Below are 17,769 nucleotides of genomic sequence, written 5' to 3'. Positions count from 1 at the left end.
TCAAGAGGCTTTGCGTTGCTTTCTTGTTTCCCTCCTCTAAAAACTAGGTGCGTCTTGTGGTACAATGTGCAAGTGGGATGGTCACTCTGCAGACCTTTCCAGAATGAAGTCCTGGATGGTGTTACTAACAATGTTTTCACTGCTGCAGACATTGCTTGTCAGAGTCAAATGTGATAGAGCTAGATGATGGCCACTTATGATATAGATCATCTCAGTCAAATGCACCTAAAAATCTTTCTATCAAAATGCAGCCTTTTGAGCAAGTCTGATTTACGTCAAGTTGAGGCTTGCAGCGGGGGAAACATCACAGTGGACTGTAGTCCACAAATGATGATTTAGAGATGTGATAAAGTTCAGAAACACAACAGCAGGGGTAGGTAAAATATTTATTGAAAGTTGTTCAAAATCCATTGTAGTCCTTTCAATATCCATGCTACAACTGAATGCTGTGAGCTGTATAAAAATGCATTTTTAAAAATATTTATGGAGTCAATATCAAAAAATAGACTAATGGTGTTAAGGCACTTGAAATATAATTAAATATAGCAAATTTGCATAAGAGAAAACTACTTTGTTCAGTATAGTAGTAGTTACCTCTATTCAACTTTTAATGAGAAACATAATTTCCCTTACCTTCCCCATACCCACTCCCTTCGAGAAAAAGCACTATGTTTTTCTTGTTCTATGTCGTCAATCACACCCAATATTAGGCCTGCCTTGAAGGAGACAGTGTTATCAAGCCAAGAAGCAGAAGTTCCAAATTAATACAGTTCCTAGAATCCTTTTAAGATTCCTTCTAGATCCAGCTCCTAGTATCCTCATGGACTGCAGGATGAGAACCAAGCAGATAATTTTCACTGAACATGGAAGGAGCTGGGGAAAGCAGCAAAAGCAGAAGAAACAGAGGCTTTCTTATAAAGCTTACAATCACCAACTAAGATTCATTATACATATTGGGATCTTCCCTCTCTCACCCCACACCTTTCCACTGCATTCAGAGGTAAAGAAAAGCAGTGAAATATTATTACAAGGCAATGGCAAAAGCACTGACATGTTTGATGCTTTACCCTGCATTCTGCATGCAATATGTTCAGATTTAAGAGATGTTGCCCCAAACTGGCAATGGAAATCAACTCCTAGAGACAGGCTTCCATGTGAAAACTGCTCTGTGAGTCAAGTGTCAAATGCACTGAAGAGTTCTGTGCACGACAAACCACACACACACACAGGCAGCATCTAGAACAGTAGGCATGTCATTAATATACTGGAACAGGGCCTTATTTTCAGCCCATAGCAAGTTGGCAATATGAATAGCTTTAACAGTGCCATTCACTTGTTTGGGAGACTAACACAATAGCGAATTGGTACTATCAAGGCTGATCACACTGACTTTGTCTGGCTGGTGAATGTGTATACAGCAGGCTGTTCTGCACAGAGAATCAGATACGGGCTGTGCACCTTTTAACACAAATTGTTGAGGATGCTTCTTTATTGAACAAGAGTCTGCTGGGGCTACAAGCCCACATGACAGTTTCAACATCAGAAAACACTTTCTGGTAGTCATGAGCATTTGCACTGTGCATGGAGTAAGAGGACGATGCACTGTACTGAAGGAGTTCTAGTGTAGATTACAAAGTGAATGAATGCAACCGGGCCCCCCTCATAATTATGATAGCAGTATTACTGAAAGATACTCCCAGGGTTTGAGAGAGAGAGAAAGGCTTATGGAAGTCTCTTTCAAGTCATGTACTTTAAAAAAAAAAGGAGTCAACTTCTCTTGCCAGTTGGCTCTGCATTGGAACATGTTGCACAGAAACCGAGGTTAAAAATGTCATCATGGAATTGGAAGGGACCAGGACGATCATCTAGTCCAACCCCCTGCAATGCAGGAATCTTTTGCCCAACATAGAATCAGATCACCTGGAAGCTGAACATCTTACAAAGAGGGACCTACTGAATGCATCTGCAGTGAGTCCTTTGCAATAGGGGGAGAAAAATATGGGCAAAATGTAAAGTCCTTGTAGGTGCCAGAAATACAATGCAGTGTATATAACAGTTAAAGCCACAGCCCAAAGGGCTGCATAGAAAGCTGCACATGCACACTGTACTGTTTTGGGGCACCTCCCTTGTCAAAGCAGCCCTCCCTGTGCCCCCCCCCGCCCTGCTAAAAGCCACCCTGAAACGCAGGTGAACTATGAATAAGTCCAGTAGTTAATGAAGCTACAAGTGGTGGTAACTGTGATTATCAGGGTGTCTCTATGCATAACACAGAGGCACTAACATCTGCCTAAAAGAGGGTCTTTGGACTGTCGCCTGAGAATTAAAATGTAGTTTTCTTTTAAACTAATCAGAAACAAGGAACCCAGATGCAAAATTATACTAGACCTAAATTAAATGGCGAAAAGAGCATGTATCTTAATACAGTGGTACCTTGGGTTACATACACTTCAGGTTACAGACTCCGCTAACCCAGAAATAATACCTCGGGTTAAGAACTTTGCTTCAGGATGAGAACAGAAATCGTGCTCCAGCAGCAGGAGGCCCCATTAGCTAAAGTGGTGCTTCAGGTTAAGAACAGTTTCAGGTCAAGAATGGACCTCCGGAACGAATTAAGTACTTAACCCGAGGTACCACTGTACTCCCCATGACTTTTAGGGCAAATTGTCAAGGCACTTGACATCTTTGGTTTGGTGTGCAACAGTCTCATTCCTATTCATTTCAAATGGAGGTAGCATGGTCCACATATTTCACGCTTCAGGAAAACAGCAGAGATGCAACATTCTTTAGCTCATTAGGAAGCTGAGAGAGAGAGAGAGAGAGAGAGAGAGAGAGAGAGAGAACACACACTTTTCAGGTTACCAAATCAAAACAAGCAATTATAGCTCACAAATCCTAAAGACTCAAATTGAACACCCACTGATTTTAGAGAAATGTAAAATGTACTTGGCATCAGAATATGCTGCATTTAAATTTTAGTTAGCATCATTTGGGAAGTGTGACAGAAAACATGCCAACAGAACAGGAGCTGATGATTTCTTAGCTCAGGGTCCTCTTCCTCCAAGTCCCACTTAGACAATCTCTCTGCAGGCAGGAACCTGTGCATGCCATTTGTATACCGCATGTAGGCCTAGCATATTTTAGAGACTTGTCCAAATACTTCCCAAGTTACAAAGTATGTTTTTTCTTTAATCACAAAACAGAAAAGGTAGTCTTTTGTCTGGTTATAAAATAAAGATTCCCCCCTGTGGTTTTAACCCTGTGATGTACTGCATTGTGCATTCTGAATGGTCATGCTTGCGTCCCTTGATCTGGTTTATTTATCTTCTAACTTGCTTGTTTTAAAAAAATCAGTCTAATTCATATTCTTCATAAAACATCAATTTATTTATTTAAATGTATTTTTTTATTAAAGATTTCTTGATTTACTAAAGTATGTGCAATGTCTCTTTTTTCAAGTTACGTTTTCTACAGATCAGTTTCATTTGTTGAGACATTAGTGTTACTTCATAAAACATCATTAAGGAAAAAAGTGACACCATGTTCAGTGTTCTCTGTTTAAGTATTATTAATAGTTTGGAACTATCCAAACAAACAAACTATGCAATTTTTTTTCAGGGAAGCTCGATGTCAAAATACTATTAAAAAGCTATTTATTGGGATAAAGGGATTTTAAATAGTAAAAAATACATACCTGTATGGATAGCCATGGTACTTAGATCGAAATATTGACAGCAGCCAACTGAAGAACAAGACCACCAAACCGATGCCAGCCATACACATTACTGCAGGAAATAAATCACAAAATGAAGTCAGCTTGCCAAAACAGCATGAAAATAATCAATCATGAAACTGAAATTTAAAGAATGCTTAAAGGTAAAGGTACCCCTGACTGTTAGGGTCCAGTCGCGGACGACTCTGGGGTTGCACGCTCATCTCACTCTATAGGCCGAGGGAGACGGCATTTGTCCGAAGACAGCTTCCGGGTCATGTGACCAGCATGACTAAGCCACTTCTGGCGAACCAGAGCAGCTCACAGAAATGCCGTTTACCTTCCCACTGGAGCGGTACCTATTTCTCTACTTGCACTTTGACGTGCTTTCGAACTGCTAGGTGGGCAGGAGCTGCGACCAAACAACGGGAGCTCACCCCGTCACGGGGATTTGAACCGCCAACCTTCTGATCGGCAAGCCCTAGGCTCAATGGTTTAGACCACAGCGCCACCCACGCAGATTGTCTAACTGCAGTTCCAACTGAATTAATTTGTGAGAAAACTCTCAAATGGAGCAAAAGAGGCCATACAACTTAGAAAACCAGCAATAAGTAACAAACCTATTTTTACCGACAACACAACTGCCAGAGGAAAGTTTTCCCAAGTACCAAAATATTTTTTATGGACACACACACCCCTGCTTTTCCCATCCTGGCATTCCCTGTTTAAAAATGCAAGCACACTGCATTCCAGGCACAGGAAGGAAGGAAGGAAGGAAGGAAGGGAGAATGCTGTGGTGTCAGGATTGACCAGAAGATGGCGCTGCAACCCAACATTACCATCCCTGCCAGGTGAAGCGAAATCTGGTACTTACTTTTTCTCTTCATTACCTCCAGGTCAGAAGTTGCAGCTTCATGCAGGAGCACCATCCCAAGAGTAACACCAGCATCTGAGAAAGCTGTTTAAGGCTAAACCACTTCAACAGGCTGAACAAAAGTACGGCACATTCCTATCCAGTTTCTTAATGCTATGCATTTAGAAAAATCCTAACTTTTGCTGTAGTTGCAGAGTTTGCAAGACTGAGCCAAGTTTGAACTCAGCAACCTTGTCCTAGCATTCTGGGTTGAACTACAGAAAAAAGGAGGAAGGGTAAGAGTCATTATGTTTTAGGTCTCTGCGTTCTCAAAAACTTGCTAGATTCCCGCCCACCCCACCTGACTTGTTATCTTTTATGCACAATTGGAAGCAAGAGACAGTAGTGAGGGGAGCTGGAGGGGGAAATGGATGGGGCGGGCAGCATAAGTTACACAATGTTAACCAAATCAAATAATTCAAAGCAGTTTATAAAGACAAACTTATTGAGTCAAAAGCTTTCATGGATTACAACCCACTTCACAAGCAATGCCATTTTCAGTTTGTACTAACAGATACAAACTCAAGAAGCATAGAGAGGGAAATCACAGTCTGTGGCACTTTGAAGTTACAATTAAAAGCTTAAACTTATACAGATAACCCCAAGGACCGTTTATAACAAGAGGTAAAAGTACAAACATCCTAAGCATGTCTGTCTTTAAAAATAACAGCAATCCTACTGAGAGAGGAGCCACTGAAAATAATGGACACACATTTAGATCTACAGTATTCATTTCACTGAGTCTACTCTTAACATAGTTGGCTTCCACCTATATGAAAATCTAGCAGTTACAATGGTTTTCCATTCAGATAACCACACCTGACTGGCATCAGAATTCAGCAACTACTTGCTTGATCTGATCAATGATTTCTTTAGAAGGTTGCAAAGTCACCAATGCAAGCCCCAGGAAACTTTGGCTAGATCTGGTCAAAAGGTTTTCACGCTTAAGTATTTGTTGTTAAGAAGGATACTAAACAACAGAACAATGTGTGTTTCAGCAACAAATTGAGCTTGACTGCTCCCATGGATATAGCTCTGCAAGAAAAGGGTTAAAAAAATTATGCAGTTTTGATTATTTCATATTTGATTATAAGATTCCTGATCTAAATTTGCACATGCTCACACACAGATCTACATGGGGATGAAAAGCCAGGTTCACTCAGTCTCCAGACTTACTTAAAAGGGATTCTGCTGACTGCAAAACTGTTCCAATCAGTAGATATTCCTAGAGCATATTACTGTGGTACCTGCCTTCTCAGGTCAGCTAATGCTCCATGCGATGGTCCATCTCTTGCCAGGAACTACAACAATATTTCAGGATGTGTAACAGCGATTGCTTTCTACATTTAAAATGCTGGCTTTAACCTACAAAGGCAATAGCCCAGTCCTCCTAGACTAGAGACTGCATTGTTACTGTCACCTATAACAGTCTCAAAAAGCAAGGAAGAGCACTCTTTCAGCAATTCCATCTACCCAAGAGCCAAAGAGAGAGTCAGAGAGAAGCAATTGTACCTAATCTGACCAAGAGAGGAGCGAACTAGTGGTTCCCAATTACTTAAGTTCTATGGACCCCTTTTGTTTCAAAAGCCAAGCCATGGACCCCTACTTTTGAAAATTTTGCTCTCTCTATAGTACTTTTTGTTATGTGAATGGTGCCACAGACCCCCTGGGAACCAATGCTTACTGGAGCATCATGGTTGTTATAGCCTTTTTCCAAAGTGTTTGCACCTGCCTTGACCAGAAGTTGGAGCCATAACCCAAAATACCATACCTCCCAGCAAAAGGGAAATCTATCCAGTTGGTTTATGAAATGCATATATGCACTTTAAAGACGACAACTAACAAAACTGCATAAAAGATTTGCTTCCAGGAATGCAGTTTCACTTTCTCCCTAAGTATAAGATATGCAAAGGAGCAACAGGACCCAACTAAAAAGGTTACTGGTCTTTCTAACACACACTCCTTATCCTCCTTTAAGAAGTGTGCAACTTCCATTTAAGTGTATTCAGATGAATTTACTATAAGTGTTTGGCTTCTGAAGTTGTTTTTTAAAAAAATGTTTATTGTTTTTGCATAAATAAGAAATTAACTTAAAATAAAATTATACCTCTTCCCCCTACCATACAAAGTGCCCCAATGATACCCATTGAAAATGAGCATATGGGTCGATTGGTCCCTGTCTAATTATATTAAAATGCCTTTCCATGTGTTTTCAGAGGCCTATATCCATGTTCCTTTGTTGACCTAAGAAATAAGAATAAACCAAAGATTATAGAAGTTCCTTGGGCTTTTTCTCTAACCAGATGAAACGCCAGTGAGAAAACTGGAGGGTACTTGTTTGGCATACCACCACCTCCAAATCCAAAAATAAGATGCCAAAAACAGATTTTTTATGTCTGAATAAGCATTTTTACAAAACTGCCTAAATGGATTTTCCCTATAGGAACTACAATTCGCAATACATTTGATTTGTATCCACGCAGCTGGTCCAATCCCTGGATTACTAGTAATACCGTATGATCACATCTTGCACACAATTAACTAGCACAATTTCAACCTCTGCAGCTGAAAGCTGGCAAGTTGAAAGCCTGCAAATTAATTGCATGCAAGTTGGAGAGCTTAAAAGCTCCTTTTGTTCTGGGTTTTCCTGGCACACAAATAGCTTTTAAGCTATGCACCTTGCTTACCAAGCTCTGGGAGGCTCTCACAAGATCTTGTGGGAACTCAGATCTTGTGAAAGCCTCCCAGAAGCAACAAGAGAGCCTCCCAGAGCCCAGTATGCAAGTAGGAGAGCATAAAAGCTCTCTGCCTTCTTTGTGGGGGTAAGACCTGTTCAGTGCACCAGCTCTGGGAGCTAAAATTGCTCATGCAGGGGTGGTTCCAGGGGTGTTCGGATATATATGTTTTTGTTCTGTCCCCAGAACATAACAAGATGTGATCATACTTCATACTTGTCAGGGCCAGAGTCAGATGCAAGTCAGTACGAAAGACGCAAGGCTTCATTGTTAGTGAAGTTAGTAAAGAGTTAGTCAATTAAACTTTATACAACTCAGCAACATTTCCCAGCAGGTATCAGCACTATGGAGCAGTTGCCAGGACTGAAGATCCCTGCCTTGCGCCCTTTCTGAGGCTCCTCCTCTCCCAGATATTTCCCAAGCGTGCCTCTGGTCTCTATTCTGCCCTCCTCATTATTCTGCATATTCTTGGAGACCAAGAAGGAGGGGAGCTTGTCGCAGCAGGAGAGGGAGGGTCCCTGGATTCTTCAGCAGCCTCTTGACCCCCCTCCTCTGCTTCAGCCTCGGAGTCTGAACTGTTCCCTGTCACCAACACTTCCTACTCGCTAAACCCTGTTGCACCTTCAACATCCAGCCCTTCCTTCCAAGCCTCTCCCCCTGACCTCTTCTCAGCATCCCACCACCAATCCCCTGGCTCTGAGCCTTCCTGTCCTGGGGTTTCCATTGGGGGTTCCCCGGCTGGTGCCACCCACCACTCCCCTTCAGCCAGCCAGTCCATGATATCACCGTGCAGAGGTCACATGGTGTAACACCATCCAATATTACATACTGTCTCACCCCCTTGTGAAGTCAATTGAAATAATACTCTGTGTGGCAAACAAGGCTTTCATTGTATATATGTATAAATGTTAGAATCATGTTTTGCCAATTAAAAAAATTTCCAGTCTTCAATCATTCTTGGTATGAATCTAAATAAGTAGAGACGTGGTGGCAGATTAAAACTCGCAGCAACTTGCTAAACATCTGGGCCAGCACAAAAAGCAGGGGAGACAGAGGGCAATCCTGCTTCATGCAGGAGCTCTGATTGCAAGCCATGTGCCAAAATAACTACAGAACTCTCCTGATCAAGGTTTAAAGCAGACTTATAAAGAAGGTCCCCATGTTAAACCTTTGCAAGTTTTCAAACAGAAAACTCAATTCAATGTGCTTCTGCACTTTTACTAAACATGGGGTGGCACTGAACTCAGCCTTACTCATTGAAATTAATGGGCATAATTTAATCACGTTCCTTAATTTCAGTGGGTCAACTCTGAGCAAAACCAAGCTGAATACAAACAAATACAGGATACATAAATTTTGAATTGAACAGTATGTAGTGAAAGTAAATAGGAGGCAAAAACGGATATATTTTTAAAACTGAAAATGCGAGATTTAGAAGCATTACTGTGACCAACAGTTTGTGAGAATCCGAAAGCAATGAAGTGTTGCTTAAAATAACCACAATATTTTCACTGTTAGCACAGCCTAGAAACTCTCGGTTTCACATTTAAGAGGCCTACAGGTATGAAAGACAGAACCTTTAACAATAAATTGAAGGAAGGAATATGCCTAATCAGGGACCTCTTTAACAGGCAGAGTGTGGCAAAAAAAGATTCAGGAGAGAAATGTACACTAGCTACAATAATCTACACACTTCAGTAAAAAATGTATCACCTATTCTGAATACTCCTGTTCTGTATCTGTTACATATTCTGTACCTCCTGTTCTGAATACACCTATCCTGTATCAGTTACACTGACAACCCCTCTGCTTCTGGACTCAATTCAGAGCTGGCTGTGGCCTTTAGAACCCTAAATCGTTGGAGACTATGTTGTCTAAAGGACCACCTATACCTGTATGAGCCTGCCCAAGCAGGAGCCCTGCTCTCTGGTCCATCAAGCAAGAGCTATTAAATTGTGTGAGTGCAAGGAATAGTGCTTTCTCCCAGGGTGGGAATCTCTGGAACTCTTTGGAACCAGAGAGACACTCTGCTGGTCCTTAGAAAGCCTCTCGAGAAACATTAATTGAAGTCTGTGGTTGAGTTGTTTGACACTTTGACACATGAAAAAATACTTAGTAGCTGCTGCTTTTATGGGATGGGGGTTGTATTTTCATGTGTTTTAGATTTTTACAAATGAACTTGGAAGGGGAGCATATGCTGAAAGACATGTTAACATATTTAAAAAGTTATACTGGAGTTTTGATGTTTGTTTGTTTTTTAAATGATCACTTACCACTTGACCTGTATGGGGATTCTTATGAGCATATGGTGGCCCTCTGATGTGATTCCACATTTGCCCTGATGTCATTGCCAGAACGAAACACTGGAAACAACACATTGAGAAATCAGTAAACTTGTAAGCACCAAGAAAGACATCCCTGATTCAAACATTGCTCACCTTTTAAGTGACCTCAAACAATACTGATCATTAATTTGTTCCCACTATTTCCCCACAGCTTTAAATTTCAGATATATTCTGAGCCTGTGCCCTAGTTGAATCCTCAAAACGAGTTTATATTTCATTTATGCCCACATCATGATTGCATATTACACAATCATGTGACATAGCCAAGAGCATCCTGTCCACAAGTGGCTGCCAATACTGAACATGCCCCAAGCAAAGCAATTAAAACCCTTTTTTAATCCAACAGAAAACAGTAATTTCACAACTGCATCTTTCCTCAAATAAAAGAGCTCCCACTAAGGGAATGAAGCTATTTTATTTCCTTTAAAATGTAAACTCACAAAAATTTACAAACAAAGCAAACAAAAAACCTTTTGCCACAATCTTAGGGGTGGGAGTGGGGGAAGAATAGTATTCTCCTGATTTCCCTCTTAAAGGACAGAGAGGTTCAACCTCAGACAAGAAGATCTCACCTCATATACCTGCTCTATGAAGCTGCAGAAAGGTCCACAGCCATTATCACTCTGATATCAGAACTCTGATGCTGGAGAGAACAAGAACGGATTTTCTAGAAATGGCAGTGGATCTTCAGGATCCAAAGCCATCCTGTTTGCTAATACTCCCCTGGAATTGAGGAGATTTCACCCCTCCCATATCCAAGAATCTGTTGATTCTCCAGAGAGGAGGGGTGGTTTTCTGCTCTCTACTTATTTCGCTCCAGCCTCACATCAAAGAGAGAGAGAGAGACTGAGTGTTAGAGAGAGATCGTGTGTATAGACAAGGTTGCTGCTAAGAGCAGCTGCAGACACTCAGTGCAGTTCAGCATTTTTTGTTTAGACCTCATTTAGCTCTGTATATAGTTGTGTATTATAGTTGTAGATAGAATAAAGAAGATATTCTACAGAGCTGCTCTCCGAGTCGTTTATGCTATGCTATACTCTGCTGTGCGACGACTGTCTTCTTGTTGGAGTGAATCCGGTGCTCGCAACTCTAAGCTGTGAGTCCACAGCACTTTGACCTGTTCCTGTGCAGAAGGTGGTCTCTGGAAGTGCTACCCAGCTCGCCTAGCCCAGTCGGGGCTGAAGTGGATGAGTCCAGTTGGTGGCACTGGCTCAAGGGCGATGCTGACAGGAATGGGGGACAAGATACAGCAGCCCTTCCATCTGAATCAGTGGAAAAGAAACTGTTACTAAAAACCAGAATGACAATCTGTTTTTTAAACTGAAAAACAATGCAGCCAGATCACAGTAGATGCATGCAAAGAATAGGCCAAGTGATGAGGAAGGTTGGGAGAGGGATCCTGAGGAGAAAAGAGGAAACAAAGTGGTTACAACATAATTTGCTTACCAAAGCAGCAAAAGCCCAGCCTGTCTTGTTATACAGAAAATCCAGGTTGCTTCTTCTTAAGTACACAAGGCCACCGATAACAGCGAGGAGCAGCCCCAACATCAAGGGCCCAGCATAGTTTGGAGGCCTTATCACACGGATCTATGAAAGTCAAAAACAGTTTGCACATTAAAGTAAAATGGAAGAATTCTGTACAAAAATATATAGGCACCAATAATTCCTGAACAGTTTTACTACTAGAGGGGTAGGTAAGTTTTTGAGAATGCAGCAAAGCTACTTCAACTTCTAAAAAAAAATCTAAAGTGTTCCATACGGAAAATTGCTTTTGAGAAGTAACACTGAAGTATACAAATAATTTCAATATTTTAATTACATTACACTCTGTTGTTCTCATAAGCTACCTCAAAGTAGGTTACAATTAAACTATAGCCAGGAAGCACATTACAAAAACATCTGCTTTAAAAAGAAAATGTTTCATCTTGTGTCCAAAACCTCAGAAATAGCACAGAGTATACTAGACCACAATGAAGTTAGCATTTCAAACTGAGATGTACCACTGAGGTATTCCTGCTCCAAGTTGCAGTCAATCTTACCTTACAGGTAAATAGTGCAGATGCCCACAGATCTCTAATAAGAACCTTTAAACAATTTAAAGCTGCATTTATTACATGCGCACTTATGTGGAAACAATTCCCACCGAACACAGTGGCCTTACTCCCGGATAATATAGGATTAAGGATAGGATTAAGCTGCAAGAATAATACAAAAACCATAGCAAAGGGTTGTTGCTGGATTTTAGAATGCCCTGAAAATAATTTGAAAAGTGACATGAGAATATACCAGAAGTATTTTTAAAAAGACTAGCAGTTTTACCAGGATGCTCATGACAACTGGGAAACACAGGAAACAACAAAATTGCCTCTCCATAAAAATATCTAACAGTTCAACCCACCGACCCTTTCTTCATCCACCATTGAAAACATGATTTCATAGAGCACCAAAATAAGACTAAGTAAACTGTTCTGGTTTAAAAGAAATAATTGTATTGAGTGTATGCATATGGTGGAAAAGATGGACAAGTGCTCATGAACTTGTTCTCTTCGTGTGGCAGTCCTGCTATTTGAGGCAACAGAACAATAACATATTTCTTTATATTACAGTTAGAAGCAAACACTGCACAGAAGTTGAAGTCTGGCCTTTACTTACATTGACATCAGTTCTATCAGCAACCCAACGGGCTAGCTGTTCAGCAGCAAAACCTCGTACTTGCAGTTCGTATGTGTCACCTTTTTTCGGTTTCCCTTTTGCTGGGAAATTAATGAAGGTTGGAGCAGAGTTCATGTTGAGCTGTATTTTTTAAGAAACACAAAGAAATGTACTGTCACTCAAATTGTCTGTTGAGCTGCTACCTAAAATCCATGCTCTGAAATGGAGCTCAGATTCTGAAGTTATCCAGGCATAACTTGTGAACCAAGACACATAGGTCTATGTTGCAAACTCCACTGTCTCACATAAATACCAGTAGTTGTACTACAGGTTACCAGAAAAGCTTATTTCTTCCCTCCCACTCCACTTAGTTTGAAATGCTCCGAAGAAGCAAGTTATTACTTAATGTGCAATCCTAAATATTAGAGTAATATTAAGTATGTTTATGTTACTGATGCCCCAGAAAGTATAAACTGTTTTTAAAAACAAAACAGTAATGCACATCTTTTTCTTAATCCTACTCCACAAGTATAACTACGCAAGAAGCACATTACCATTTGAAATACATCAGAGCCTTCATCGAAATCAACCATGGCAAAAAAGATCCTGTTTGTGAATGCACTTGAGTACCGCCATGAGTTTGCCAGAATCTGATATTCTTCATCAGCTTGCCTACAAAAATGTAAGAAAGTGCTGTTCAAGCATCTAACCATGTCAAGATTTAAAAACATTTAGCCCATCAGAAGTTTCAAGAACGTAAGCCCACACTTTCACACTAGCTATAAGAAGAAACTTGAACAGCAGCAATGATCATGCAGCCACAAGTCACCACTACAAAAGAACAGCATCTGAACTGACAAGGATGCATATACTTCCTGGCGTTCCCACAAAGTTGCAATTTTGCTTTCTTTGGAGAAAGCCTTTTATATAGTAGGATTCAAAGACCCACATCCCTCAGTCTCAGCTAATGTAGTACCAATAAGCAATGTCTTTAGCTGGATCCCTCATGTCAATGAGCATTTCTTTGAGAATATTTTTATATTTTGAGAACAGATGGCACTCCAGGTGTGAGTAAGTAGAATTTAAATCTTTAATGCTAAATGCTAAACCAGTTACGGTTGGCACTTCAGATGTGCGCAGGTAGAATTTAAGTCTCTGATGCCAAATGCTAAGTCAATTAAAGATGATGGTCTGTGAATCAGGTGCTTGAATAAGGTTTAGCAAGCACAATACCTACATGAATTGTTTGAAGAGACATTCTTTCTGTCAAATTCTCTTCATAAGAAGCAGGTATAGTACTTTTAACTTAAAAAGCAACTCCCTGTGTATGACTTTATATCATTTCTAGAAGAATTATTTTCAAAATATCACAATGATTAATTGCTACTTCAACAATCTTTTGGTACACCTGATTTTTTGAATGCTAGCATGGTGCTTTTCCCTTGAGTACAACAGAATAAGTTTGAAGTAAAAAGGATAAAACAAAGGAGAAATACTGTGACACAAAAAAGCATACAAGGTTTTCTGTAATAATGAATTTTCAAGTAATTTAAATCCATACTTGCACACAACACATTGTCTGTGAGGCTGAAGCGCAGTGAACATAACAATCACAGAGTAGTTTCTTGGTGGTGCCTTTATAAGACGACGAAATTTATCACCGTTCAGTCGAATTACCGACCGTTTGCTAGCCCATTCCATCAGCTGGTTCACTTTTTCTGAAAGAACCATCTAAAATATAAAATTGGAAAGAAGAAAACAGTTTCTGTTAAACAAGTCTTCTACTAGGAGTCTAAGCTGCTACAGCTTAATCTGAACAACCATGCATGACATTTAAATAATAATAATGTATTAGCTGCATGATCCCAGAATCAGACCCAGCTCCTAAGATGTGTTGGGAGACCGAGAATGGAATACTTATGTCTTCTCTTTAGCCTTTCCAGTATGTTATCATTTCATCTCCTTCCCAGTACCATTTCTTTACAGCAACTAGCATTGATAAATCAAGGTGAATATTCACTTCCTCAGTGCTGCTTGCAACTTCGTGTCCTACAAATGTTGGCAGACTACAACTCCCATCAGCCTGTGGTCAGAGGCCACGGAAGATGTCCAGATTATATGGAGTGCACTAGGCTTGTTCACAGCATTCAGATAATGCAACCAGCAACAAGCCTTTGATTCCATGAACTTGGCCACACAACATACGGTCTGCATAGACATGCCAAGGCACCCTTAGATGCTGCCCCATTCTCAGTTCTCTCCCTCATCATCTGCCATTCACTGCCTGACTAAGAGTCATAACCGTCGGATCCTCCTCCTCAGCGCAGGCAGCGCCCGTCGTTTGCCCTACGTGACAGGAAAACGCGCCCTCTTCTAGGTATCTCTTGCTAAAATCTGGCGGCACTAATTCGCTTCCGCCTATAGCTGCAGCCTGGTCGTGCATAAATGAGGCGAAACGTATTCTATTGCAGTGTAACTGGCAGCAGCTGAAGGCGCAGCCAACAACTTTTTCATTCATTATAATCTTCATCATCGTCATCACTTGTTATGAATCCATCTTTCCACCAAGGAACTCTCTGCGGCGGCAACTTAACAGCAGCAGCCTGAGGGGGGCGAAGACTCCCACAGGACTGCAGTGGGAGAGACGAGAGGCGATTAAGCGATGCAAAGTGCTTGAGGCGCGGGGGGGCGGCGGCACTCTGCACATGCTCGGCAACCTTGTAGTCCGTCACACACACACACACACACACACACACACACACAGCTCTTCCTAGGATAACTGCGGGCCTAGCAAACAGTTGTTGGCGAGCCTCCGTAAGTTGGGCCCTGAGAGTAAGAAAGGTGGGCGGTTGGATGACCTCGGTGTGCCCCTCTCCTTCTCCTCCTCCCCGCCTGGATCGCGATCGCATCGGCCCTTCTCCAGCCAGCCCCACTCACCTCCTTCTTCTTCTGCCCTCCGACGCCGGAGCCGGCCAGCACGGCCAAGAAAGCCAGAGCCAGAACCCTCAGAAACGCCGCCATGACTGAACCGGCCTCCCTTCCTTCAGCGACAGGCAGAAAAGCCACTCACGGGCAGCCCGGCGCCCATAGGCCAGGCCGCGCGTCGGGCCAGTACTGGATTGGGTGAAAGAAACTTCCGCTGCCTAGCTATTGGTCCCCTGCCTTTCTTCCTCTTTCACTAAGTCTCCGCCCCTACCCGAACTTTTACTTTTTGGACTGGAAGTGGAGGAGAAAGGAGTTCAGGAGGGGAGGGGGGAGTAGGAAGGACGCGTCAGACTCCCGTTGACAAATGAGAATGGGGTAAGCTGTTGCGATATGATTGGCCGCCAGAGACCGGTTGGGCGGACTTCGTGCGGACTGACAGGCAGCCCGCATAGCCTGTCTCTGGGTTCTGCGCCAGACGGGAGGACTTTGCGCTTAGCAGCCCCCAAAGGGAGGGGTAATAGGGATGCGTCAATTTTAAAAGACTAGCTGCTTATTAATTATTTACTATTATTTATTTCATAAAATCTATGCACCCTTTTTTAAATTAAAAAACCCCGAAACTGGTTTACGAAAAATATAAAACAATAAAATTATCAAAAGGAATAATTAACAGCAATAATAGTGTAAGACTTTTAAAAAGTTAAAATAGCAATAGAGTAAAAGTAAAAGTAGGTTAAAACTTGCATTGACTACGTTAATGATCATTTTACCTATTTATGTAAAACATGTTTATACCACCATATTAAAAAAGGAATAAAATGCAATTTAATATTAAAATGCAATTTTCTAATAAACAATAAACTGGGTCTGGGTAAAAGGCGGATCTACATGGATCCTCATGGATCCTCCACTTTTTAAAAAATAACTCCAACAAATGCAGTGTCAAATCACACCTGGAAGGCACGCCTACAAACTGGACTATAAAAAACGTGGATCCAACACTTGGCCGCGCTGCAGCACCACAAAAACATGGATCCGAGGCACGGATCCTCATGAATTCATATTATTTTTATATTGAAACAAAATAAAAATACCATGATACTGTAGACCACATCTTAGTCTGTAGGCAGAACCAAAAAAATCACGCACCCACTGTTTTTGGTGCCGCAATGGCGCAAAAACATGGTTAAAAAACTAGGATCCATGGCTTCCTGGTCATACCATGGCCCAAAAACGTGGTTTTGAAGCATGGATCCTCAAGGATCCTCACTCTTTTCACATTGGGGCTCCCCAAACTCACCGTCAAATCACACATCATAGCCAGGGGCACAGCCTGCACCACAAAAATCATGAGTTGCACTACAAAAATCACAAAAATGCCCTTACCTGCACTGTTAATGTCACCACTGCAATATTATTATTAGAGCTGATAGGAGAATATATGACTATTGTATTTTTCGCTCTATAGGACACACTTTTTACCCTCCAAAAGTTAAGGGGAAATGTGTGTGCGTCGTATGGAGCGAATGCAGGCTCCTTGGCTTCAGCGATAGCAACACGAAGCCTCCGAAGTGCAGAGGGAGCGCTCCCTCCACACTCCAGAGGCTACGCGTTGCTTCTGCTGAAGCCTGGAGAGCGAGAGTGGTCGGTGGGCACCGACCCCTTTTGCTATCCAGGCTTCAGGGATAGCCGCCTGAAGCCTTTGGAGTGCAGCGCAAGTTCCCGCTGCGCTCCGAAGGCTTGCGGATAGCCGTCTGAAGCCTGGAGAACGAGAGGGGTCAGTGCACAGCGATCCCTCTTGCTCTCCAGGCTTGGCTTTGCTTCGCTGGAGAGGCGCTGCACAGTTTTTCCTCTCTGCGCAGCGCCCCTTCAGTGAAGTGGGAGGAGAAATGGAAGGGGCTCCGTTTCTCCTCCTGCTTCGATGAAGGGGCGCTGAGCGGAGAGGGGGAGAATCCCCCCCCTGTTCTCCCCCTCCTATGGTTTGGTGTGTCCTATGGTCCGGTGCGTCCTATAGAGCGAAAAATACGGTATATATTGTACCAAGATATGGTTCATCTTCAAGAACAGATCAAATACATGCCAAAGTATTAAAGAGGATAAAAAATATGAAACTGCTTTGTTGTTGTTGTTTAGTCGTTTAGTCGTGTCCGACTCTTCGTGACCCCATGGACCAGAGCACGCCAGGCCCTCCTGTCTTCCACTGCCTCCCGCAGTTTGGTCAAACTCATGCTGGTGGCTCCGAGAACACTGTCCAACCATCTCGTCCTCTGTCGTCCCCTTCTCCTTATGCCCTCAATCTTTCCCAACATCAGGATCTTTTTCAGGGAGTCTTCTCTTCTCATGAGGTGGCCAAAGTATTGGAGCCTCAGCTTCACAATCTGTCCTTCCAGTGAGCACTCAGGGCTAATTTCCTTAAGAATGGATGCGTTTGATCTTCTTGCAGTCCATGGGACTCTCAAGAGTCTCCTCCAGCACCATAATTCAAAAGCA

At 42.1% G+C, this 17,769-nt stretch overlaps 1 protein-coding gene across 1 annotated transcript; it reads right to left on the bottom strand.

Moving 5' to 3' along the window:
- Nucleotides 1-369: 369 nt before the first annotated feature.
- Nucleotides 370-15,472, bottom strand: MAGT1 (magnesium transporter 1). Its single transcript, XM_053373702.1, has 10 exons — nt 15,292-15,472; nt 13,916-14,085; nt 12,909-13,026; nt 12,355-12,495; nt 11,149-11,289; nt 9,631-9,720; nt 5,594-5,657; nt 4,584-4,658; nt 3,692-3,782; nt 370-2,799 (listed from the first exon to the last, which is right to left on the bottom strand). Exons 1-10 carry the CDS (start codon nt 15,373-15,375, stop codon nt 2,784-2,786), a joined length of 990 nt encoding a protein of 329 aa, XP_053229677.1. The 5' UTR covers nt 15,376-15,472; the 3' UTR covers nt 370-2,783.
- Between the last annotated feature and the right edge of the window lie 2,297 nt (nt 15,473-17,769).

The sequence above is a fragment of the Podarcis raffonei genome, chromosome Z, assembly GCF_027172205.1.
Source record: "Podarcis raffonei isolate rPodRaf1 chromosome Z, rPodRaf1.pri, whole genome shotgun sequence".
Taxonomy (NCBI): domain Eukaryota; kingdom Metazoa; phylum Chordata; class Lepidosauria; order Squamata; family Lacertidae; genus Podarcis; species Podarcis raffonei.
Note: the sequence above shows the minus strand (reverse complement) of the source record. Positions and strands in the feature narration are given on the sequence as shown.

Excerpts from the sequence above, each read along its gene's own strand:
- MAGT1 (XM_053373702.1), bottom strand. The coding sequence starts at position 15,375 with ATGGCGGCGTTTCTGAGGGTTCTGGCTCTGGCTTTCTTGGCCGTGCTG. Across the intron at positions 13,027-13,915 it reads AGACAATGTGTTGTGTGCAA|GCAAGCTGATGAAGAATATC; the intron begins GTATGGATTTAA and ends ACATTTTTGTAG. Across the intron at positions 3,783-4,583 it reads GGAGGTAATGAAGAGAAAAA|TAATGTGTATGGCTGGCATC; the intron begins GTAAGTACCAGA and ends TATTTCCTGCAG.